The sequence below is a fragment of the Lonchura striata genome, chromosome 2 (genome assembly GCF_046129695.1).
Source record: "Lonchura striata isolate bLonStr1 chromosome 2, bLonStr1.mat, whole genome shotgun sequence".
NCBI classification, from domain to species: domain Eukaryota; kingdom Metazoa; phylum Chordata; class Aves; order Passeriformes; family Estrildidae; genus Lonchura; species Lonchura striata.
Genome location: NC_134604.1, coordinates 30963347 through 30988883, shown reverse-complemented (window position 1 = coordinate 30988883; position 25537 = coordinate 30963347). Strand labels below are relative to the sequence as shown.

General features: G+C 43.4%; 2 protein-coding genes across 4 annotated transcripts in view; both read left to right on the top strand.

Moving 5' to 3' along the window:
• Positions 1–14425, top strand: part of TEAD4 (TEA domain transcription factor 4) — a 36626-nt gene extending 22201 nt beyond the window's left edge. Inside the window, exons 6-11 of the mRNA XM_021548976.3 lie at positions 288–343; positions 1084–1214; positions 2175–2348; positions 9864–10004; positions 11403–11555; positions 14184–14425. Coding sequence (XP_021404651.1) covers positions 288–343; positions 1084–1214; positions 2175–2348; positions 9864–10004; positions 11403–11555; positions 14184–14297 — 769 coding nt within the window. The 3' untranslated portion in view covers positions 14298–14425. The remainder of the gene's footprint in view (positions 1–287; positions 344–1083; positions 1215–2174; positions 2349–9863; positions 10005–11402; positions 11556–14183) is intronic.
• Positions 14426–21339: 6914 nt separating this feature from the next.
• The window catches only part of TSPAN9 (tetraspanin 9), a 168647-nt gene continuing 164449 nt past the window's right edge, over positions 21340–25537 (top strand). The window contains exon 1 of one of the 3 annotated variants that reach the window (XM_021549170.3): positions 21340–21438. The gene's annotated coding sequence lies outside the window, so the exon portion shown is untranslated. The remainder of the gene's footprint in view (positions 21439–25537) is intronic. The other 2 variants (XM_021549172.3, XM_077781275.1) reach the window with 2 other exon arrangements.

The window sequence follows — 25537 nt, the reverse complement described above, 5'->3', positions numbered from 1 at the left end:
AAAGGATAAATAAATGGGCACCAGTGTATTAAGAGGCTTGTAGGGATCTCAGAAAAACAAATCTGGAGGGAGGGCCTGCTGAACACCTGCTGAAATCTTAATCTGTCCAGTCCTGGCCTCTTACTGCTTTCTGAGTCTTTGCCCATGGCCCTTCTCTTGCCCACACAGAAAGATAATTTTCAAAAGACACTCATGCCACTTTCTCCCTGAGGAGCAAACAGTCAGTGAAGAATATTTTTTGTTTGGTTAGTTTTTTATTAACCACCTCTCTTTGTGTACTTCTGCAGCGTGAAACCTTTTTCTCAACAACCTTACGCTGTACAGCCTCCGCTTCCAATACCAGGTAGGTAAGGAAATGTACTTCCTTCCTGTGAAATTGTATTCCAACTTCAAAAACAGCCAGTACTCTAAAAATCTTGAAAGTTAATTTAAAAAAAACAAAACCTATTGAAACATTTCAAAGAGCCAAAACCAATTTTTATATTATTTCCTTTTATTACCTGTTCTCATCCTTTTATTGAAAGAGCTGAAGCGTGTAAATTTTGTCTTCTTCCTGTTTTATATGGGTTGTGTTGGGGTTTTTTTTCTTCTTGGCTCAGCAGAGAATAAAAGTTTATGTATCTCTACTGGTCTTCCACCATGCTTCATAACCTAGAACACTGTTCTTTGTCATAACATGATCGTGTTCCTAATTTCTCATTAAGTGGAATAACAAATGTCTTTTGCTTTTCAGCTTCCCCATTTTGAGAGATTAATGGTGACACCTCATTCTGATACTAAACAGTTTATTTCACTGCTCATTTAGGGCTCTGTCTAAGTCCTCTTAAAATTACTGAACATGTTTTCTCTGGTATCAAACCCAGGTAGTTTGTCTCTTATATCATGACCCTGGGCAGTGCTGTCTTGGCAGAGGTTGACTGGCAAGCCATTTAGAGCACAGGTAGACTGAGGACCTTGTGAATGATATTTTTGCATGATGAATGAAGCCATAAGACTATGAGTCAGCTTTGACAATAGGTGTTCTACTGGAAAGCCATTGCCATTTTTTTCTGAATTATTGTTATATAAATCCTGTGTGCTTAGGGTTTGAATCTCCTACTGGCCTCTCACCTTCCCCGTCAGCACCAGCTTGGCAAGGACGAAGGGTTGCTAGCTCCAAACTTTGGATGTTAGAGTTCTCTGCATTCTTGGAACAACAACAAGACCAAGACACAGTAAGAAACACACCTTGCTTCCACCCCTCATTAATTTTGCATCTTCGGACAGCTCCTGTTCATCATGGATGTGTTATACTACTCTATGTGTATGGAAATACTTGCTTTGTTGTTCTTCAGAGAATAGAAGGGCATCTTTGGGAAACACCAGATATCCTCCTCTTAGAGGATAAGCAGTGATAGAACCAGGTCTGTGCAATGTGCTTCTGGCTTCCCTGTCCAGGGTCATGGGCATTCAAACACCAGAGCCCAAGGCACTGAGGTCATAAGCCCCTGCCAGGCTGTTCTGGCTGTCCTGTCCAGCCTTGTAAGATAGACTCAAATATAGAACCCAAAATCAGAAGTTGTTAGGATCACATAAAGCCATGTATTTCTCTGGTGTGTTAAAATTGGAGAACTTTAAATTGGTGGTAACTGTGATGAATTTGCATCAATTTTGTGTTTCCATGGTGCCACCTATGAAATGGAAGTAGTAAGATTTGCCTCTCTTACTAAACCTTTTGATTCTGCATCTTGAGATGTGCCCTGGTGATGGGCTGAGATAGGAAAGTCCAGAAAATATAGTATTATTTGCCTGGTATTTATCAGCTGTGGGATTTCAGGCTCTTCATAGGACAGCATCAATGTTTGACTGAGTGACCTGTCACAGGTAACACTCTGTGTTTCAGGTTATTTCAGACTATGTGGCAGCAGCACGAGGCAATGATTTAGGAGTGAATATAGGAAGAAAGAATCAACAACAGTGTTTCAGAGAAGGAAGAAGCATGAATGTACTGACAGGAAGGAAAGAACAGCATGAACTCATATTAGCAGAGATATTTCTATTGATTTCTTCTGCTGTTTTAGAAAATGCTATCTTCATTGACTTCCAGTTGTCTTCTTTGAAGGACAATGGATGTTCAATATGTACTGAATGGTACTGAACTATTTTCTCATTCCATATTTTTCCTCTTTTTGCAGTATAACAAACACCTGTTTGTGCACATTGGGCAGTCAAGCCCCAGCTACAATGACCCCTACCTCGAGGCAGTGGATATCCGGCAGATCTATGACAAGTTCCCTGAGAAGAAAGGGGGCCTGAAGGAACTCTTTGAAAGGGGGCCAGCTAATGCCTTCTTCCTTGTCAAATTCTGGGTAAGAGAAGGGCCCTTTGTAGGGTACCCATTTGCTATGAAGTTTGTCACTTTTAAAGCTGTGACCTCCCTGGCTGTTAGAAAACTGCTGCCTCCCAACACATTTTTCACCATGTAGGCAACTTAATACAGCCACAACTGTCACTTTTCTTGACACCACAAGATCTTTCCTTGACCCCACAAGGCACACTTTCTGGCCTGCAGCAAGATGTATCTTTTACATTGATCATCTGTAGAATTGTTCTTGACTACTGTCTGCAGATTTACTAATGGTGATTTGGACCCTCCAGAATTTTTATTCATGTATAAGTAAAGAATTCAGAGGAAATTATGCTATGCATGCTCTTACGTATTCTCTTCTCTCAGTGATGTGCAACTCCTCAGCCAGAAGCAATACTTTTCCATCTCTTCTCCTGTCTTTGTAGCTGCATTTTGTTTTATCCAAGTACTAATAATTTACAGATGCATACTGACTGCTGGCAGAGCAAAAGATAAGAGAAAAATATAATGAAATTGAATTATGCTGATAATATATTACTGAAATGACTTCTGGTAAATTGGTAGAAATCAGCCTGGCAAAAGCTTACTCACTCAATTTGGATTTTTGTGATTTAACTGAAATTTGTAAAAACTGTGCCATTGTGCTTCAAGGTACAAACAAAATAGCTTTGGTGATTGATATTGTCATAAGAATTATGAAATTAAAAATAATAGTAGCTCAGGGGAGTTGTACAGTAGATGGCTGAGGGAAAGTGTAATGGGATTTGGAGCCTTTCACCTTGAGTTTACCACATCATTCAACCTCAAGTCAGAGTGAGATGATGAAAAATGAGCTTTTATATTTCATTCCCTTCATACAAAGTGGCACTAGAAAGCCTCCTGACTGGTGCTTTCAGAAGGAAGAGTTAAGTACCTTGAGATGCAACTTCCCAGCTGTCACAAGCCTAGCCTTTCCAGAAATGAGTAGGAGAATGTTGGCTGGGAGTCTTCTTCTCAAGTGCCTGCCTAGAGTGTTGTTTACTGATGATTTCTGGGGACACATAAATTCTCGACATGCAGTCTCTCTGTGCTACTGATCTGGGCCCTTCATGGGATTAGCTCCTGGCAAAGTACAACAAAGCCTGCCTGAGGTGTTCAAGACAAAAGGTGGAAGATCAGCTCTGTTCTGGCTGGGAGAGAAAACAGCACCTGGCTGAGAAGCTTATCCTTTGACAGGGCACCCTTTGAAAGGTATTGATTGCCTTTTGTGCTTTGGAAGTTTCAAGAACCAAAAGGAACAGCTTAGAGGTAGATGTTGCATAGGGAGAATGAAACTATTTGAACTCTGTGACTTGAAGAGAGAGAGAAATTATGAAATTGTGATATGATGTGACTGTGATTTTATTTATTAAAATTGACAGTGTGCTTTTCTGCTTTTGTGGTTCAGTTTGAGGATTGTGATAACTTGGTTTTTAATATCAGAAGTATAAATGTGGCCTATGCACCATGTCAGACCAACCTCTGTCAGGGTTTCGAAAGATTTAGATGGTGGCATGTCATCAAATTGGTTTTTTTCTGCTCCTACATGAGTTGTCTGGTGTTCAGAAGGTATCAGCTCACTTGAATTTGGCTTCATTAAAAAGATGTGGCATAGGATTCGAAACAGCTTTACTCCAATGTGTGCACAATGTTGTGGGGCTCTGCAGCTCTATACTTATGAGGACAGAAATATTTCTAGTCTTGGCTTAATATTTTGACTGTCTGATACTTGTTTTGGTACCCTTGCATTGTTGAATCCCATCTGGAGTTAACATCAGGTTTTATTGGTGGCAATATTACAGCATGATTAAAACTAAAAAAGGGAGAAAACTAGATTTCAGCAGAAATTTTTATATCCCTCTGCATTTTCTTTTGTAGCAGTGTGTTCTAGAGTCTAGAGTGCTTTTTCATTTTGCTGCCTGATAGCTCTGGACAAGTATGCAAATATACTGTTGATGTTCAAAGATGTATTGGATAAAGGAATTACTATGCTCTTGAATTTATAGCATCATATTAGGATAAAACAGTGAGTATAATTAAATACTTGAAGGGATGCTTTGAGACATGAAGATACAATTGATTTTTCAGAGGTTCTGAGTTGAAGTTGTGGTTGCAGGTGACAAAGACTTTTAAAAAACCAAGGAATGAGTAAGTTTGGGTTGTGTATCTGCAGTTTTAGGCTTGAAGAACCTGAGGTATGAACCTGCCATTGCTACAGTAATGCCATTGAGTATACCAGATGATTGGTTTTGTACTAGAGGCCTAATTCTAAACACCAGGGTTGAGGTTTCCTGACCTCACGGGGGACTGAGGATCTAGCATGACTGAGAAAGAGATGTTCCTGTTTGTTCAGAGGTGCTTTAAATGATCTATACAATAGCTCAAAATTAATGAGTTTGAAACATAAGGAGTATTGCAGTGTTTGCAATTCTTCCTTGATTTTGGCATTGGGAATTTGGTACAATGAACTCATTTTTGGACTTGGGTTGGCAAGTTGTGTTTGACATCTGTGTGACATTACTCTGTGCTCCAAGTGCATTCTAGCACACGACAATGAATGTGAGACATCAGCCTCCCAACACATGGGCAATGGCAGCCCTGCTCTTTTCCAGGCTAATATTATCTCTGCCACCTGTTCCTTGCTTCTCCTTGTGTACTCCTCCTATATGGATCGTTATTAATAGTTTGGGGAAGAGGCGTTCTCAGGGCTTTGCACATTAGTGGAAATGGTGCACTTGCATCTTGGAGCTTCCAGAAGTTGTGAGACTCTGCATGGAAGACAGAAGAAAAATGGCAAACTAAGAATTCAGGACAGGTAGTACTTTGCACAAAGCAACCATCTGCAGAGACATGAATCAGAGGAATTTCTTGGGAGCCCTGTCCTGCCTATGAAGAATATGTGTAGTAATTTCTTCTTGGTGGTAGGCAGTCAAATCACTGAGCATCTTCTTTCAGCTAAATGGAATATACTTTTGTGGGAAAGTGCTGAAGGGGTGGGCTGGAAACTGCTGTCCTGCACTTGGCTTCTCTCCTGTCATAAGTAAATCCAGCCAAAACAGCAGCAGTGCAAATTGCCCTCAGCACCCTGCCTTGCCCACTGCATGCTTTCAATCGTGACACTGCCTGGAGAGCAAGGAATGGCAATTTGGTCTCCACATCCATTCTATTCTTGTTATTCCTCAGGCAGCAAACAAGACAGCAGCTAGAAACAGAGAATTTTATGTTTTTTACACACATTAATTTCACCTGCCATCACCAGCACCACCTCCAGTTGCTGCCTTATGTAAGGGGACTCTAGCAATGGCACTTCTTCCAATGAAGTTGTCCCCCACAGTATTCAACAGTGTAGAAATTAATAGCAGCAAAAGGCAGATTGAAAAATTGAATTGCTGAGGAATTTCCAAAGAATCTTTTCCAGAGATGGAGGGGAGGGAGGAACATATTAACTTGTAGAGGGCTATGCTCTTCCTAGAAAAAATCCCTTCTCTTCCATCTAGAAATTTTGTCTTGTATGTAATAAAACATTTTGCATGCTTCTCTGGGAAGGAGGAAATGGTAGATGTTTTCCCCCAAGCAGGCAGATTCACTCTTGCATGCAGTATATGAATGTCTGGGATGTGCTGTATCACAGATTCCTCAATGACTGTAGTTTCAGCATGTTTGGAAGTCATCGGGCAAGCTATGGATAGGTGTGTCATCTGTGCAGAGCTTGCACAGCAAGTTGAGCACATCAGATTTCTGCTATGCCAGAGTGTGCTCAGGTTTTTGCATCTGGGACTTCTGGGACAGAAAGCAAGAACTCTGACTTTTTCAGATAAAGTAGTATGCTCCATTTGGTGGCTCATAACTCAGATTTAGCTTGTAATATGTCTCATTTATTTGATCTTCTACCTTTGACTGTAAAAGAGACTGAGAACAGCTGTTTGAATGCTGGACACCACCCAACAGCCTGAATGCTGCTGCCCCCGCAGTCCCATCCTGTTCTAGCAGTGACAAGTAGGAGCCTGGAGGGCCAGGCAGCTCAGCCCCCTCAGTGAGACTTTCCTAAATCCTGCCTATGTCTCCTTTTGCTGCCTAGGTTGGGGTAAGGAATGTGTTTAAGACTCATCTCACTTGTTGTTGGACATACTAGGGCATTTGCCAGAGAGGAGTTGAGGCACCTAGGTTCTAGTTACATCCAGTTACATATTAAAAAATTATACGCATTTCCAGACTATAAAGTGAAGATTAGCTCTCCTGCTTGATGGAGTTCTGGGTAGATGAATTTCCTTTGAATCATATTATTCCCTTGCATCTTTTCAGGGTGGAATGTACTAGACACGGTAAGACACAGCAAGTCAGACCTGTCTATGCTCACCTTGGGTGCTCACTCCAGGACTGATGTGCTTTGACACAAGGTTTTCTTTAGAGAAGCAATGTAGTCCTGATGGTCTAGGAGCTGTGAGGAGCTCATAGGAATCTAGGCATGAAGGCCATAGTGTTTTTAGATATTAAGCTAAATGCAGTAGCTCTTTTGGTCATTATGGTCTTGTCGTCATGCAATCCTGAGAAGTTTAACTGCATCCTTTCATTAATTACCCCAGTGTCCAGTTGACATTCAGAAGTTAATTTGGCTATGGCAGATTACAGTGTTCTTCCTCAATTTTCTGTCTTGTCTCCCCTCAGGAGGTAATAATCTCCACAGCAGGGAAAGCTAAGAGATTGCAGTTCCACTCCTCAGTTGTTTCTTGGTCTTGTATTCATGTACAGCATTGCTATTTTCAGTTCATGTGTATGAACCAGGTTGCCAATAGTTCAGGAGCAGATATGTGTGTGCTAAATAATCTCTGGTATGGGGGCCAGTGCCTTCCTTTAGAAGTTGGGAATCAGCAGCTGTAAATAAGTGAAAAAGCTGTAACTCTATGGCCAGCAGTGTCTGGGGTGCTGTAGCTGCATTCTCCAGCAAACATGAACTGAAGCTCTCAGCAAACTGCTACTGTCATTCCCAGGAGTTGCTGAAATTCCCTGTATGTATGTTTATGAGACCTGCAAATATGACAAGAGGTGGGTACACAGGTCCTGGTGACTGATCACTCCACGTCTGACTGTCCTAGCTCATAATATGGGACAAGCTTTAGAGTAAAATGTGCAGTGTAAATGTGAGGGAGTTCCAACATGATCCTGCTGCTCCACTGCAACAGGGCTTCCAGGTACCTGATTGTACATAGTGTCAATGAATGGTGACAGCTCCTTAATTCATACAGTATTACCACAGTTTTGCCATTAATATTTATTAATTTGATGTAAATTGGCTGTGAAATTCTAGTCTGGCCTTCTGATGGGAGGTTTGTCAAACTGCGGATGCACCTAGAGTGGCTTCTTAGGGCTAGTGAAGCTTTTCTCATGAAGTGGACCTAGCATTTTTCTGCTTTGCCTCTTATTGAATGTATTTATTTTTTAATTTTACCAGTGAGTGTTTTGGAGAATGTAACCTTAACTTTACTAGTGAGACCCTGAAAATGTTTGTCTCGTTCTGCAATGAGTGCCTCTGCTGTGTTTATGTAGCGGTGGCCTGACCAAGCTTCTGTAGCCTTGACCGTTTGTTCTTTTTGACTCAGTGAGAGAATTTTTTTGGAAGAATGGAATCAAGTCCATACATTGTGTTTATCACTCCCAAGGGAAATAGCAGAAAAATATTGTGAAGGACTTCTAGTCTAGTTCCTCTCTGGACAAGGGAAGAAGTTAATCTTTATTTAGGAAGTTGGAGTGTGGGTGAAATAAACAATACAGTTGACGGCATTGACATGGAAGTGAGTATTGCAGTATTAAAGTACCGTATTACAGTAACTTAGTAAAAACTTAAACCAGAATGGAGTAATACTGCTATTCTCTAATACAGGTACATTCGTGGTACAACAAAAGTAGCTGCATAACTACAGTTATTTAATACTGAGGTCTTCAGCATAGCCATAAGAATAAGCTGTCCTGCCTTCTGCTATCCCTGTTGCCGCCCATTCTCCCAACACATTCTTTGTTTGACAGCACACAGGTGTTTCTGAATCCGGCCAGGGAACTGATCCCACTGAGAATTGAGCAATTCCTCAGTGACTGTTGTAATACAGCTACAGAGATGTGTGTCAGTACAGCAGGAATGGGGAAGCATTCTGCTCTGGAAGATTGAGACTCTCTTGGGGTCAGGACCAGCCTGGCATCATCAAACTACAACTCTGAGGTGCAGTTCCTCAAGAGACTCAAGCCAACCCAAGTATATGTTGCTATGAAAACAGGCATTCTTTGTGCCTCTTCTTTTGTTGTGCCACAAAGGCAGCAGCAAGCTCATGTGTCTACAGAAGGGGAGAAAACTTGACTGTCACTTTCTAGACTGACCTAAACCTTTTGTGAAGTTGCTCCTTAAGACAACTAAGCTAACAGTATTTATTATCTCATGGCCCTTAAGAGACAGTTATTTTGCATGGCAAAGAAAGAGGGGCATTCATTATTGTGGTGGTCCAGTTCTACCACATTGCTTGTCCTTAGTGCTGCCCTAGATCTCAAACAAAAAACATTTGTTAGGAAAACCCTGCTAGAATGGCATCTAATGCTGTCTTAAGTCACACTGTGTTCACTGTAGCAAGAACACATTTTCTTCAGTTTTCCTCTTCTCTTAGCTCAGCTGGAAGAATAAAATGCTCTGAGCAGCCTATGGGAACTGATCCTTGTGATGTGAATTAGCACAGGGACTTATGGAGCACAGAGAAGCTCTGCCCTTTCAGTTTTGAAGGGGAGAGAGCTGAGCTGGGCATTCCCACACAGGAGCTTAAGGGAACAGCCACTTGTTTCATAACTGCGGTTGGAATGACCCCTGGTGGAAGCTTCAGACAGCCAGGATTTTTAGGAGTTCTGTCCCAACAGGAGACTTCGGTTGGCCAGCCTTAGGCACCCACATTTAAAAACTGTGCCTGCTACTGGAGATGGGTTTGAATTCAGGTGTAACTCGGCTAGATCCATCAGTAGCCTACATTCCTTATGTTGCATCCTGTCTATTTACATTTGTAGTACCTGAGCCTGATATATGTGTGTACTCACACATTCCTTTTCTCTGCTGTCTCTTTTCCCTTACCTATGTTCTTAGGGTGGAAAAATTTTATTACTGTTGCTTTGCCATTATTTTCCTTCCTTGGTGAGTCAGCCAGCCTGTCTGTTGCACTGCTCTGTCTCTGCAGTCTGCTCTCCACATGCTTTTGAGTACCTCCGAACTGTTTTTCATGTTAGGAGGATATTCCACCAGATTTCCTCAATGTGTATGCAAATCCACACCATTTTCTGAAATGGAAATAGGATTTTATTTAACACTCTTCAGATTTCTCTCGCTTGCTCCCATATATTGGTCTGCTTAAGGAGCTGGGGAGGTAATGGTGAGAAAACACCACAACCATCTATTGATAACCATCTGATTTTTTTTTTTGTTTGGTTTTTTTGTTTGTTTGTTTGTTTTTGTTTTTGTTTTTTTTCTTGGCAGGCTGATTTGAATACCAATATTGAAGATGAATCCAGATCTTTCTATGGTGTTTCCAGCCAGTATGAGAGCCCAGAAAACATGGTCATTACCTGTTCCACCAAAGTGTGTTCCTTTGGAAAGCAGGTGGTAGAGAAAGTAGAGGTAAGGAGCAGACACCTGGATGAAAAGTTCCCTCTAGCTGCTGTTTTGTCACTTCAAGTATTTGCATCCTGCCTTTGTATCTCAAGGAAAAAATATATCTCATGCTTCTTGTCAGGGAGATGGATGCCATAGATATAAGATCACTCAGCCTGAAAAATGCTTGTCTTAGGATTTCACTGAAGATCTGCTAGTGTTTGCTACAATTTCCTTAAATCTCAGTTTCTGAGGAGGTGTAAATACATACAGCTCTTAGTTCTGCCAATTTTCTGGGGTTTTTGGGGAAGCAAAGGAAAGCTAGGGAACATAGATGTGTTTTATTGTCCAGAAATGTGAAAACATATAAGCAACACCTAACTCTCACCAGTATTTTTAAACAGAGCATTTGACTGTAATAATTTACAGACTATAGTCTTACAGTTTTATTAGACTTAGAGTTTATACACTTACAGCTTGAGCAACTGCAAATAACTGGTTATGCACAGAACAGGCATTGAAGAAATTCTGTTTGATTCCACATTCAGCTGTTAAGAGAGCTGCTTTGACATGTCTCCTGCTGCCCTGTTTCTCAAGTAACCTTAGGATGCAGAAGCATCTGTGTGCAGAGCAACAATTGTTCTCATACCAGTTCAAGGTGCATCCTTCCCCAAAACCCATCTCCAGTCACAGGATAGTCATAACATGCATGAAGTTGGGTTAAGTATTTGCAAAGGGATAGAGGGGTTAAAAGGAAGGTGTTATGGTGCACATGAAAGAAGACCAAGCTTCTGGGGTGAAAGAAGGTTACAGGAATTTAAGGGTCTGGTGTGATATCACAGAATATGGCCTCAGTTTCTCCTTAAAGGCAGATAAAATATACAGGAGCTAAGGTGTGAATGTGAGAAAAAAAATCCTTCTGTCTCTCATTGGCCAGACTCTTTCCTATGCGGGGGACATAAATTCTATGTTCTCTCACACAGGTACCAGAAGGCTTTAGTCTTTTTTAACTATAAAGCATCCCAAGCATAGTATTACTATCATTACTCCCTGGTCTTGCTAAAACAATAGTTACTAACTTTTGCAGTTTATTCACACCTAGTATTTTTCCAGTAGAGATGCAGACTATAGTGTCGGTGCCAAATGGTCTGTTACTCTTAGTTATCTTTCACAGTGCTTTAAGGCTTTGCTGCTCAGGGAGCAGCACTTTCATCTTGCACAGTACCACCATTCTAAAGAAAACAAGAAATCAAGTCAAAGAAATTGGAGGACTCAAGGGGACTGACCTTGGTGCAAAGCACTGTGGCCACTGTTCATAAAATTACAGTGCCACTGTAATTTTTCTGTTCCAAGTCCTTTTTTTGTGATAGTGTCACTGGTATGCCAGCATAGCCCCATGTGCCCTTTTTGTGTTTTGCCTTGCAGACAGAGTATGCACGCTATGAAAACGGACACTATTCCTACCGCATCCACCGCTCCCCTCTCTGCGAATACATGATCAACTTCATCCATAAACTCAAGCACCTTCCCGAGAAGTACATGATGAACAGTGTGCTGGAGAACTTCACTATCTTACAGGTAGGAATTTCAGCTGTTTCCATTGCAACTTGGCAAAACATGTAAGCACCATGCAGGAGTTCACTGTTGAGAGCCAAAGCAGATTTCCTTTTATAGCTCAGCATCTAATTGAACTTTCTGTCTTTCATGTGTATTGCACTTCAAGACCATTTATGGAGCTCTAGAGATAGTAACTCATGCAGAGGAGCAGCAAAAGGATTTGAGAGACCTGGGTAAGAAAGAAATAAAAAAAAAAGGAAGAGCTCATGAGGCAGAGAGACAAAGGAGGGGTGAAAGGACAAAGGAAGGATGAAAAAGTCAGTGAAGAAAATGCTCATTCCACTATTTCACAAATATTGAGGTCCTTTCTGTGCCCTGGCCCTTTTTACAAGGTAAAAAACTCACAAGGGCACTTTTGAGTTGCTATGGAATTTTTCTGTGGGAAGAGTTCTTCACTGACAATATTAGGGGAGAAAGAAAGTAGTTTCCTCAGGACCATCTGGGACCTGTACAGAGACATGCAAAGGAAAGGGGGATGTGGGGAAGTTCTGTGACACCTTCTGAATCACTGCAACCTCTAGATAGGTCAGAATTACAAGGCTACAGCAATTAGATTTCCATTTCTAGTTTTGTTATACTCACAACATCTTTCCAGGCTCAGATGCAGCCTAAATTTGGGAAGAGGGCAGACAGCTTAAAAGGTGGATTGTTCTAATGGACTGAATTCTGTGTTCACCTCTGTAAGAGGCATCATAGATCTTTGCCTAGAGAATGTGAGGCTGGGTAAGTAGAAGAGATGCTGGTGGCTGTATGAAAGACTGGAAATCAAAGAGGTTTTCATTCCATTCTCTGAAGATCTTGGATAACTGCAGGCAACTCATTTCACTGCTCTGTGGCTCAGACACATCAGCTATAAAACACAAGTTTAATAATATACATCACAGGGCATTAAGTTTACTCTTTCATGCTTATATTAAGATCTTAAACATCTGGAAGAAATTAGGAGTGTAAATGCTGAGGGTTCTTTTAGATGAGTAAAAGCATGAGAGGGACAGAGACAGAGAGTTGGAAGACCTGTGTGCTGTAATCCATACTGGAGAACATTGTAGCTGCCTTCTGCATGTTTCATTCCTCAGTCAGGAATTTCCTAATTTCCTATAAATTCTAAGAAAAAAGCTGTCACAGGGTTATACTTCCTCAGGGGCTTTGTTTTGATTAATCTCATGTCCTTCCCTTATCTTCTGACACTGATGGCATGTCCCATATGGGTACTGGCAGGTACTACCTTTGCAGTACTGTGCAAGATGAAAGTGCTGCTCCCTGAGCAGCAGCCTGAGCATGTCCCACTCCCCACTGTGGAGCTGAAAAATGCCTAATGTAAGGCATGTTGGTAGTCCTCAGTCCCCACTAGCACCTTTGAGGCGAGTCTAATTATATTTTTTCCTAAACCCTTTTATGAGCTTAGATACCCCATATCCCACAAGCATCACTTATCTTGCTTTGCACATTTCTCTGGATCTAGAACTCAAAGATTTCAGACAACCCATTTTTCAGAAAAGGGCCCAGTGCCTTAGCACACCTGGATGTGTATTAACTCACCACATCCTGCAGAAGGACTTCAACTGCAAATCCACTTATGAAGTAAGAAAAGAAAACAGAATAGACCAAAATCAGACTGCTAAAATTAATAAGAAAGTTTGAAAACAGCTATTTTTTCTCTGTTTTCACAAGAACAATTGGGCTTTGGTACAGTTCAAGCCTCCAGCTGGAATGGTTTTCTTCTGCAGTTGAGTTTGTGCTGCTGCTGATAAAAATCTGTCTCCTCCAGCAGGAGATAACTTTAGCTATGGCACAAACTCAGGTGACAAGAATTTGCAAAGTTGTGCAGTGATAGAGAGAGGGAAGCTGAGCTAGGAGTTCTGAGAGCAATATTTATCTTGTCTCTGCCACCTAGTGCATGCTGCAGAAACTAGGACAACACTGCTCCTTCACCATGTTGCCGTCATCTTGTAGAGATGCTAAAGGGTCCTGAGGGGCCATAGAAAAAACATTGGAAAAAGGGAGCTTCTGTAAGAATGCATGAGTGTAGCAGCCATCCTTCTCCCAACATCTACAGTGTATGGAATGGGAGGTGTAATGGAGTCAAATCTGTAAGTCTCCTGTAAAAGCAGTTATACTCTTTAATCCTCATGTTCTATGTCTACCATTGACAAGCAAGAGGAGAAGAAGGAAAACAGCTCTTTGTGGTTGTGATATATTAATATATGTGTGAACAGGAGTGTGTGTGCCACAGGAGGGGGGCCCTCTATACCAAACAAACAGAGCAAAAAGAGCTTTTTTTATGTGAAACACTTTCCCTCTGCAACACCAGAGGTGGGAACTAGAGAATCTGCTTCCTCTGATGTGATCACTGCTTGGTCACAGTGGACTTTTCCTCACGGTGGACTTTTCATCATCTCCCTGTCTCTTCACTGCATTGTAGTTCTCAGGATGCAAAAGTGCTTTGGTTTGTGGGCCAAGCTGCGTATCAATCTTGCACTTCTCTGTTCTTTGTCGATTACTGACTTTCTGCTTTATGTTAAATGTGTTGGAACATGTAAGCATAGAAATAGCAGTTGCCATTTCAGTTTCTTCTCCTTTTCTGTCTAGGTTGTGACAAACAGGGACACACAGGAGACCTTGCTGTGCATAGCATATGTTTTTGAAGTATCAACTAGTGACCACGGTGCCCAACATCACATCTATCGGCTGGTGAAGGACTAGAGACTCTCTGCCCTGAGTTGTCCATGGAATGCATGTCTAAGAAAAAAGTCTGTGCTTGAACAACCCCTGCCCCTCCCCAAACCAAACTGAAAAATAAACTGCAGATATTGTGTATTTTCAGAAAACTACCTCTGAGCTGGTTTGTGATTGACAGAGTGAAGTTTCCATATCCAGGTTTGTGCAAATGGGAAAAAGACTTGGAGTCATGGAAACAGGCAAATGACTGCTTTAGGGTCTCACCACAATCAGCGTCCTGTGAAAAGCATTTCCCACAGTGCACACCCAGAGTGTGATCACACACGTAAAAGGAACATATACACCTGAGCATATAGCTGGGGCAGTGGCAATGGCAGCAGCTTCCACAACTCTTATCACATATGAACAGGTTAAAAATGCTCATACTACACCTGGTCTGAGTGTGTGCACTCATATGCATTCATTTGAAAGCCAACACGTGCACAAACCTGGTTCCCATACATTTATTTATATAGATGTCAGACATACACAGTCATGTGCCTGTTTGTAGAGGTTGCACATATATCCTGCACAGATGCCTGGCCACATCAGCAGTTGTGCAGTCAGAGACTCATTCAGCCTTGTTCTGTTAGAGGCTTGTTTCTTATTCCCTCTCTTCCATGCATGATAGTGAGAGACCAATCTTTCCTTTGTGTTTTAAATAAAATTATGCTTAGAAAACTGGGTATGTTAAATCATGTTGTCTTGCCCAGTAGATTTCCTTTATGTATCAGGTCTGATGACTTTACAGGCTGAAATAATTCTTGCTGCTTTTGCTTCTGTTCTCCCCGCACAGCTACCAATGCTCAGTGAGCCAGTCTGTGCTCTTGTGCACCCGCACAATAATTGTTTACTGAGGTCAAATTATTCCACCTGTTAGTTGCAGACAGTGAGATGCACAAGTATTTCACAGGATGTCGTTTGGTGAGCAAACTGAAGCAAAAGAATGAGAGAGAAGAGTGAAAACAGCTTAACTTTCTGTGTTTCCAAGGCAATCAAACACAGCCTCTTTGCTTTACTTGTAAACTGAGGTTGTCTATTCAGAGAGGAGTCGCTGAGAGGCAATAATCTTGGTTCCCACAATGCTGCTGATGTGAGGGAAAGATGCAGCCATTCATGTTGCTCTGAGGGAAGAGGTGGTTTGCATGATGTTCTGGCAGCTGTTGAACAGAAAATTTATTGGGTGGCCAGGCAGAGTCGTGTGGCTTAGACAATCAATTTAATGTGGAAGGGGGACTAATTAACTTCCTCATTAAGCAACTGCATGCCAGTTGATCTGTTGTAACTGTAAAAGTGTGGGTTGCCATTTGCTTGTGGGAGGTCCCTGACAGGGATGAGTCTTCACCAGGTGGACCCTGTGCTTTGAAGAATGGGAAGGAAAGGATAAGGGTAAGGAGGATAGCAAAGATGATGCCATGAAGTCAAAGCTGGAGAAGGATAGCTTTTTTCCTGTTATGGGAAAAGTGCTGCATATATTCCCCCCACCCCCCAATCTTGCAGATGCTGCATTCTCATAGGCTACATTTAAGGACCTTGGGCAGGAGCCAAAAGTGGATGGTCAAGAACAGAAAATTTGCTTGCACCTTTTAAGCAAAATCTGCACCAAGTTCCTGCTCTGCCTGCTCTCTCCAATACAAGGAAATACCTTCAAGAACAGACTTCCAAACACACAGATGCCAATAGCTTTCTTTAAGCTCTGCATGGCTGGTAACCAGAATCAATCAAGCTTGGAGAAACATGAGCCAAGCACACCTAGAAAAGAAAGCATCTTGAAATACCTGCTGTTCTATGCTACACATGAAAAATCCATGCAAGCACAGGCTGCCCTCGCCCATCCATTGGGTGGTTACTGCTAGTCCCAGCCAGGTGACCAAGCCACCCAGGACTGAATTAGCTACATGTCTGCAAACCAGGCAGCCCCTCCAGCTGGCCACATAGGTATGAACGGCACCAACTGTCTACAGTCCATTGCTGATGCATGCACCTGCCTGTTTCAGCCCTGTGCAACTTCCTTCCTGATTTCTGAACCATGTGTGGAGCAGGCAACAAATCAAATAAAACCTTGCTAATAAGAAAAAAGACTGACCCTTGGGAAAAGTAATTTTGGCCAATGCAGACAACGTTTTGAAATGAAGCCTGTGCTGAGAAAGGGGGGAGAAAGTCCCCAGCAATGGAAAATTCCTTATGATGTGTATTAGTATTCTCCTGCAAACATGAGCTTGGTGCCTTGCATGTGTTCACTTACAGGTTACACCACAACAGCAAACTGTATGGAAGTCAGTCCCTGAAGAAGATGAGTCCCAAACGTCCACTTAGTCCATTAGCTGATTATGAATAAAACCACATTAAGCAAAGATTTAAGATGCAATCAAGGCAGTAAACATGAACCAACAAGCTAGGGAACAGAAGAAATTTTTGCACAGTTGATTTTGGAACACTTATGCAGGGTTTATTTTCAACTTAATACCAGTGCAAGATTCTTCTCTGACAGTATTCTTTTCTGTGCTTGTTCTTGGAGTTCATAGCTTGCTGGTGTCAATAACCAGGGTCAGCAGGAGATATCTACCTGCCTTTGAAACTCAGTGGAGAAAGGAAAAGAAAATCTGTGTGTCTGGGAGAGCTCACTTTTATTTAGGCCAAGAGATGAAGAAGATTAGTAAAGCTAAGAGGCAAAAGAAGTACTGGAAATTTTGATCTGGACTGAAAGGCTTCTGTCCCTTTGCAGAATGGGTGAGATCCATGCAAAAATACTTCAAAGACTGGAAGGACTGTAGCTCTCTGTCCCCAAGGCTTCCTTTCTTGGAATTCCACCAGAAGAAACCAGACAGTGCATCGAACTAAGAGCCAGCTGCAATTTTGCTAAAAATAAAGCAAAACAAACACAAAATAGCAGCCTATGTAAAAAAAAGAGATAGCCTAGTTTCAAGAGGAAAGGCTAAATTGAACTCGAAAGAACTGACAACAAATGAGGGGATATCAGGGTGTCTTACAAGTTTAATTTCTGTTGGGGCAGAAATACCAGAATTATTAACTTAACCTGTAAGAACTTGCTGTAAAATCAAAGGATGAAACATTAAAAGCTGATTCCCCATGTCACTTTACAGCCACAACACTGAGACTTTAGAAGGTAAAATGACAAAACAGAGATCTAAATATCCATGTTTTCTTTATAACACAGCACTTAAAAGTTTCCATTTAACTGATTCCCTTTTTTTTCTAATGTACATGCTTCATTTTATCAGCCCTAATTTGTGCAGCTCCATCTGCTTGTGGAATCACGTCAAACTGAATTACTAAAATGATTCCATTTACTGATAATCTTCTGAGATAAGACAGGCCATGGGTCTGAGCCACACAGAATGAGCAAGTCAAGAGCCCTCCCTTCATCTGCACTTCAAAGCAAAAAGGAACACTTCAGGTAAGACAAGTTCATTTGAATTCATTCATGTATCCGTGGTGAGGGGGTGGGAACTTCTAAAGCTGACATTGCCAACAAAGAAAACATGTAGGTAGGCCTAGAGACAAAGGTAGGGATTGAATTTAAATATTTTTCTACTTCAATATCTAGACCCAAGGATCATTATTTCCTTGAGTATTACACACATGCTTTAGCCTTTGGTGCAATGGTTTCCCAGTTTTTTTTTTTTTGTCATTACCCAGCTCATTTTTGTCTTGCTTCCTTGACATCTTGGACCAGATGAAGGAGTGATCTTGTGTGGTTTTGGCAAAGAATAAGAACTAATTCAGACAGGTGAGAACACTCTTAAGCTTGCTCTAGAGCTGTAGAAGGGGCAGGAAGTACACACGCTGAGCCTTCAAGAAGCTGCCAGGGGGTTATGCTGTTTCACCAATCTTGCAAGCAGAGTCTACATCAAAACCAAGCAGGAAGGCAGCAGACAACTTGCATGCTTGTAATGAAATGGCAAGATCAGGGCTACTCTCTGAGGGAAGGCTAGCCAGAAGCTTAGGGTGACCACAGCTCTGTCTGTAACCTCACAGACCGTGGTGCATGGTACAGTCCCAAACCTCTTGGACACCAGATCCAGATCACTACACTGGAAGCCATGGTTGCCTGCATTTAACATGCTAGTTCAGCAATTAGTCAAGACTTCAAATCTTGACTCCTCTCATTCAAGAGGCTATAAATTTTGGCCTCATAAATGAGCCATGAAAATACTGGTGCCTATTCTGAGGAAAACTAATACAGCATCTTTCAAGAAAAGCACCCCCCCTTATCTCCTTCAGGTGCAAAATACAGCAATAATGATGGAAAGAACATTAATATAAGCAAAGTTTAAAAGTCTAGATGGATGATCTCTTTCTGTCAAAAAAAAAGAAGCAAAACTTTGATTTCCAAACTCCTTAATTTCCCCACAGCACTTAGCTTTTTGTCATGTTATTATTTTATCTGAAATTGGTGGCTGGGACCAAAACCACAGACTTGCTATTACAGTAGAGGAGGTCCATCCTGTGAATTACACTAGAAAGCATCCCTTTCTTACTCAAACTTAGTCTCAAAAGCTGCATGTAGCCTTCAGGTTTGTTGGTCAGATGCCATGGATTCGGGTACACAGAATCACAGAATTAATGAGGTTGGAAAAGACCATTGAGATTGTCAAGTTCAACCTATGACCTAATACCACCTTATCAACTAAACCACAGCACTAAGTGCCACATCCGTTTTTTTTAACATCTCCAGGAACGGTGACTCTACCCTGAGCAGCCCACTCCAATGCTTAACCACTCTTTTTGTGAAAATAATTTTTCTAATGCCTAGCCTAAACTTACCCTGGTGCAGCTTAAGACTGTGGCTTCTCATCCTGTTGCTGGTTGCCTGTGAGAAGATGCTGATGAGGTATAGCTCCTTCTGTTCCTCACTGTATGGACATCATCAGAGTGCCCCCACATTAAGATTCAGTTGCATGTAGAAGACAGCTAATTGAAGCTGAAACATATATCCAACAGACTACTTTCCTAAACTTAATGGCATAATTGAGAAGAGACCTGCAGATAAATGCAGTTTCCTTGGTACAAAGTGTATCTACAGTATCAGCCACTCCAATCCTCAGTTTCACAGTGATCTTCAAACTCTTCCCTAAACGATCAGGTTCATACAAAGCTCCCATATATGGGTTTTTTTCCTGTGCACTTTTTACCATTTTTCCAAGGTAGACACCAAATGATTATTTGATATCACATATTGACTTTTCACTTTGACTTGAGCTATAGAAATCCCATATACCTGGGTATAAAGCTGCTTTCATTCCCAGCCAACAATAACACCACTACCAAAAGAGTCAAATGTTTTCTCATTGTCTGCTGACTTCCTGTGCTGGTTGTCTTTCAGGAAGTTGTTATTTATTTCCAAAGTTTCAGTTACTAAAGATTGGCATAAATTCTGGAATGAAGATCCTCCAGTCCTCAGGTCTAATGGGATTTTCTGCATTATAGCTACAGTATCCAGGAGAGGGACCCTTCTTGGAGCCTGGAACCAAAGAAGTTCTCTCCACAGATCTCTATCTCTTGGTGCATTGCATGATATATTTCTTTCATTGCTTGCTTTAAGGTAAACACACAGCAATGTTTGTGTACTTCTGCATGTAAATAAATGATGAACAGAGAGCTGCTGCACATGCTTCTCTTCTGGTAGGGAGAGAAACAAACATGCAGCAAAGGACAGGTGTGTTGCTGGCAGCACTTCCACCAGGATGCTTAGAGTCTGTTGAACTGAGCAGTTTATAAAAATCCACTTAGGACATGATGGAAGGTACAAGAGAATATGTTTGATGTGGACATCCCCTTGAACTGAAAAGTGTGACAGCAGTAACAGTACCAGCAAAGGAAATTAGAATACACCGGGGACTTCGGGATGTGAAACAGATCTTTCTTCTGCAAAAACATTTATGGTAAAGCCTTGAGTTGCTCTTCATACACTGTAAAACACAATTTCTCTCAGGAGCCCCATGTCTATAACTGCACTGCTTTACCTCTGTAGGCATCTCCGCCCCAGTTCTAGGTTGTTTCCCACGCACATAACACTTCACTTAGTGGTCCATGGCAAAATCTTCCCCAGCTCTGTTGGGACAACTTGAGAGAGTCTTCTGCCCAAGAGAGTGTTTGAAATTGACTTCATTCAGTTTTTGTTGCACTTCACTGACACCCAGAGGAAGGCAGGTGGGGACTTTCTATGTGATCAGAAGATCTCCCTTATGGCCCTGTCTCACAGATAAGAATCATTAAGATTGGAAAAGATGTCCAAGAGTCCAGCCATAAACCCAGGACTGCTGTGTCCACCACTAAAACAAGGCTGTAAGCACCATATATACTCATTTTTTGAATACTTACATGAATCGTGACTCCACCACTTCCCTGAGCAACCTGTTCCAATGTTTGAACACCCTTTCAGTGAAGAATTATTTCCTAACATCCAATCAAAAGCTCACCTGGCAGAGTTTGATGCTATGTCCTCTAGTCTTATCACTTGTTACCTAGAAGAGGAGACAGACACACACCTGTCTACAACTCCTACTGCGACGGCAGAAAGCTCAGAGGAGCACTCAGACACGCTCTCCCCCTGTGCTAGAAGCCATAGCAACATACTGGAAGTCGTGGTGGGCTTCGGACCAGCGAGCATCGTCCTGAGCCCGGGTTTGCCGCTGGCAGCAGCGGTCAGCGCTGCACTCCGGGCCGCCGGCGGGCACCACCCCTGCCTGCCCGAGCCCGGACGGGACGTCCCGCCGCGGGTCCCTCGGGGCAGCGGCAGCTGAGGCGGGCGGGCGGTGCATCCCCGGGAGCGTGCGCCGGGGGATGCTCCTGGCGCCCACCCCGGGGGTTTCTCGGAGGGTACCGCGGGCGGCAGAGGGAGCGGGGCGGGCTGCAGGCAGAGCTCTGCCAAAGGGGCTCCGGCGGAGCGGATGGGGCGAGGGATCCCCCCTCCATCCTTCCCTTCCCTCCTCCGCGGGGCTGGAGCCTCCCCTGGGCAGCGCCCCCAGCTCCTCCCCGCTCGGTAGCGCCGGTCCGAGCCCCTCCTCCCGTTTCCGCTGGCAGGAGCTGGGGCCGTGTCCTGCCCTACCTCCGCCGCTCCCCCGGCACTCGGCCCCATCCGGCCCGGCCCAGGGACGCGTGGGTGAGAGCCGGGGGGCGAGGGGCGGCGGGGACCCGCGGGCGGTTCCCGGCCCCGGCAGAGGGGGGGCGGCAGGAGCGGGGCGGCCGGGCGGGGGTGCCGGGGGCTGCCCGCGGCGGGGGCGCGGGATGCCGGCCCGGCCGCTGGAGATGCTGGGGAGCGGCGGGGTCCCAGCGGGACGGGGGTGCGGGTGGCTCGTAGGGGTGAGGAGTGTTTGCTGGAAACAATAACCCCCCCACCCCCTCCGGTGCCTGTGTGATTTTTGCGGAAACGGGAAAGTTAGTTCAGAGGGATGAGACGAGCCCAGCGCTGCCTGCGTGCGCGGTGCTGCTCTCGGCCGGGGAGCCCGCGGTGCCCATCCCGCACGGAGGCGGATGGATGGCTTCGGCTGGGGATGGGTTTGTCCCCGCCGCCGGGCAGAGCGCCCCTGGGACGGCGCTGCCGGCCGGGGGCTGCCGGTGCCGTGGCCTTGCGCGCCCCGAGGCGCGGCGGGGAGCGGGGAGCGCGGCCGCCGGCGCTGACAGCCCCGCTCGCAGCCCCCGCGGACGCGGTGCCCGCGGCTCCTGCCTTCCCCCGCTTATGTAAAACTCGACTCCAGCACGGCCTTTTCCTGTTCGAGCTTTTGGAAACTTTTTCTTGCTGAATCTTGGGATATCCGCCTGTCAGCGAGCTCCTGGTGAGAGCTCTGTGAGGTTTTCCACTCGGGGAGGCCTTCTGCTCCAGGGGAGCTGTGCTGTGGGGATGCTGTGTTAAGGAAAAATTAGACTGCAAGGCTGACCTGCGTTTCTCTACTTAATCCTTCTGTCAACTCTTTCGTTCTGTGCTTTTACACTGTATTGTTGTGTGGTTTGAACCACAGGAATGGGGGCACTGATTTTCCTACCTGACCGCACTGAACTTGGGCATAAGTCACCTGGGATATGCCTGGTAGAAGTTAAATATTCTCTAGAACAACCATGAGAGTCAAATCACATAGTTTGTTTGGGCTCTTGGCCCATTCCTAGATGGGCCTAAACGTTGCCCGTGGAAGGCGAAATGTAACATGTTCCTGTAGCAAAGTTATTAGTAACAGGTGCCACAAATTGTTTTAATGGTTTGTTTGTTAATCTTTGTAGCCAGGGTGTATAATTGCAAAGAATAGCAGCCACCGAGGTGTGCATTCATTGTGTTGGCATTGAATGTGGGGCCAAAGTTAGCACTCAATAACTTTTAGAATGTCAAAAGATAAATTATCAATGTGATGTTGAGAACACTAGGGGAAAAAAAAAAATCTGCTCTTGCAGTTTTATGTCCTTTGCTTCCATTTTGCATTTTTCCTGAGCTCCAAGTATGAATACTGATGGAGCTAATATAGCTTCTGCCTCCAGATCTTTCCCTTTCATATTTTTAGACCTGTGATGATCAAATTGCAAATCCTACAGAAAAAGCCTTTTCTATAATGGGACTGTAAGTCTTGTGGCACCCTTGGTTTTGGGTACCTGCACTTTCTTTAAACACAATTCTCATTAATAAAGATGCATAAGAAGACCTTGGTGTCAGAACATAACAAATGCAACGTCATTTGCATTATTCAGGCAAAGCTCTGAGGTTAGAATGGCCCCGTTCATCTCTGTTGAGCAGGATACAGGGTTAACTGTGAATGTCAGTGTAATCTTAGCTATTTTGGTTATTTCAGCAGAAAGTAGCTATCAGAGATGCATATCCCACAGTCTTTGCTTTCTGTGCTATTTTAAGTTATTTTCTTCCAAAGCATGCCAAACCTCAGCCTGTCCAAGAGGGTATTTCCATCACAACTGTGTATTTTTAGTGTTTAACCCCTGTCTCTCCAAAGACACAAACTAAAAAACTGCAATAGCAAAGTGAAACACAGGAAGAGCACAGATTAAAATAGCAAACCAACACTGAGGCAGCAGCACTGACTGGAAGAGTTACTTTCACATTTGTGTCACACGTGAAACTAGCAAGTTTTCACTAGAGAATCCAAGACTTTGTCTTGGTATTACTCTGAGAGGGGTAGAGCAGAAGTGGCTGCTTATTTTAGAAGTAGTCTGTTAATATTCCTCAGATACTTGGGTTTTATGATTGAAAACCCACCTCAGTTTTTCCCTTTAATCATTTCATTTCAGGATTGTGCTGTTTGCAAATGACTGATGCCCCACTAGTTGAATATCGCTAGATTTATTGATGCATGACAAAAAGATGAGAATGCTTTAAAGAGGCTGAGCATGAGCCAGTGTTGTGCCCTGGAAGTGAAGGCAGCTGACAACACTCAGGACTGTTTTAATAAGACTGCAGCCAGTACCCAAGGAAGTGATTATCTCAGGTGAGGGTCTGCATCAATGGGGTCCAGGACCAGAATTCACACACATGGCTGGAGGCAGGACACAGCTACCATACAGATTGGGCAGGCACTGAAGGCCACAGGCAGAGCTAAAATTGGGTCCCTGGTGCCATGAGCAGAGAGCAGGGATGCATTTGAGGCTAAGAGAGCATCTAAAGGCCTTTGAGTACTCTCAGAGCCCTGGTACTGCATGAGGATCATATGCTGAGGGAACCAGGCTTGTTCCACCTGGAGAAGAGAGAACTTTGATGGGACCTGCAGAGACCTCCTGGTACTTCAGAGGAGGTTCTCAGGAAGACGGAGCTTCTTCACTTTGTTGTATGGTGACTGCATGAGGAACAACAAAGGGAAGTTGAAATGGGACTCAAGATAAATGTCATTTCCAGCAAGGAAGACAGTCAGATGCTGGAACAAGTTGCTCAGAGGGGTTGTGCAATGTCTATCCTCACAGGTTTTCAAGGCCAAAGCAGATGAAGTCCTATTGGGACCTCATAGCTGGCCCTGTGTAAGGTAGAGCATGATGGAGCCCCCACAAGCATGCTCCAACATGAATTCTCTGATCCTGAGATCAAGCAGCCATTTGGTCTGAGAAGGAAGGAGGTGTGTACAACAATGGCAATGCTTGTAAATACCCCAGATAGAGAAATGAAGGAAGGTTTTAGGATGCTGATGTGTTGCTAAGATGCTACAAGAAATTAAATTAAAAACTTTCCTTAATATGCATGCAGCTTATGCTGGGTAGTATGTGTATGGGTAGGGGAATGGTTTGTATTTGTAAACTCACTTTCCTTTAGTGATTCTCAAAGTACAAAGTGCCTTTTTGGTGTAGCATCACTTCAATATGCATTTGGGAATGGATCAAGCCATGTTCTTTCAAATTTCATGTAGGGAGTGTGATGACAATAAAGCAAGGTGCTGAGCTTGGGAAAAGACAGTGTATGACCAAGGAATAGCAATTATCTGAGGGTTGTCTTCTTTGTCTCTCTAGAACATAGAATAAACATGCCAGGATCAGCAGATCATTTCCCCATTTGTGCTGTGGTTGTCAACAGACCTTAGGATTGAGTCAGTCCTGATGGGGCCATCTTAGCAATACCCAGAGAATGTGAGTGGATCAGAAACAGATATTTGTGTTTTCCTCGCTACATGACAGTGAAATTGTGGAAAAGTAGGCATGTGCTCAGGCAATGCCATATCTTCACTCAGTGCAATGCATGTTAGAATTTAATTTTGAGGAAGAGTACTTGTTGGTAAGATAAAAACTTTTGTATATTTTACTCAGGTGTTAAAAAGATACTTTATTGGAGACTACGGGTATCCCTTGTGCCCTTACTCTTCATCTCTCCTGATCTCCTAAAGCTGACTTCCAGAGGCTGTTTCTGCTGCTCCTTGCAGCTTCCCTCAATGAAACATGCATTGCTGAATGTCAGTGCTGTGTTTCCTGGGGAAAAACCCCATCAAATCTGTCCTGTGGGTTACTTTCTGTGGTTCAGTGACATGTTTTCTGTGGTGTGCTTGTCATGAGGATGGACTCTGTTCTCCAGTGAAAGATGCTGGATGCTTTCCTCATTGCACAGGTGTTTCTGGGAAGGTGATGGCCCTGTGAGTTAAGTGTTAACACAGCTGGACAGCACTGTTGCTTAAACGTCTTTCAAGCCCTTCCTCACCTTTCTCTCTGTTTTCTGATGATATTCCAAACACTTGCATTTATTGCTGTCAAAAAATAAACCTTGAGGGCTAGAGTTTGTAGAATGAGATGTG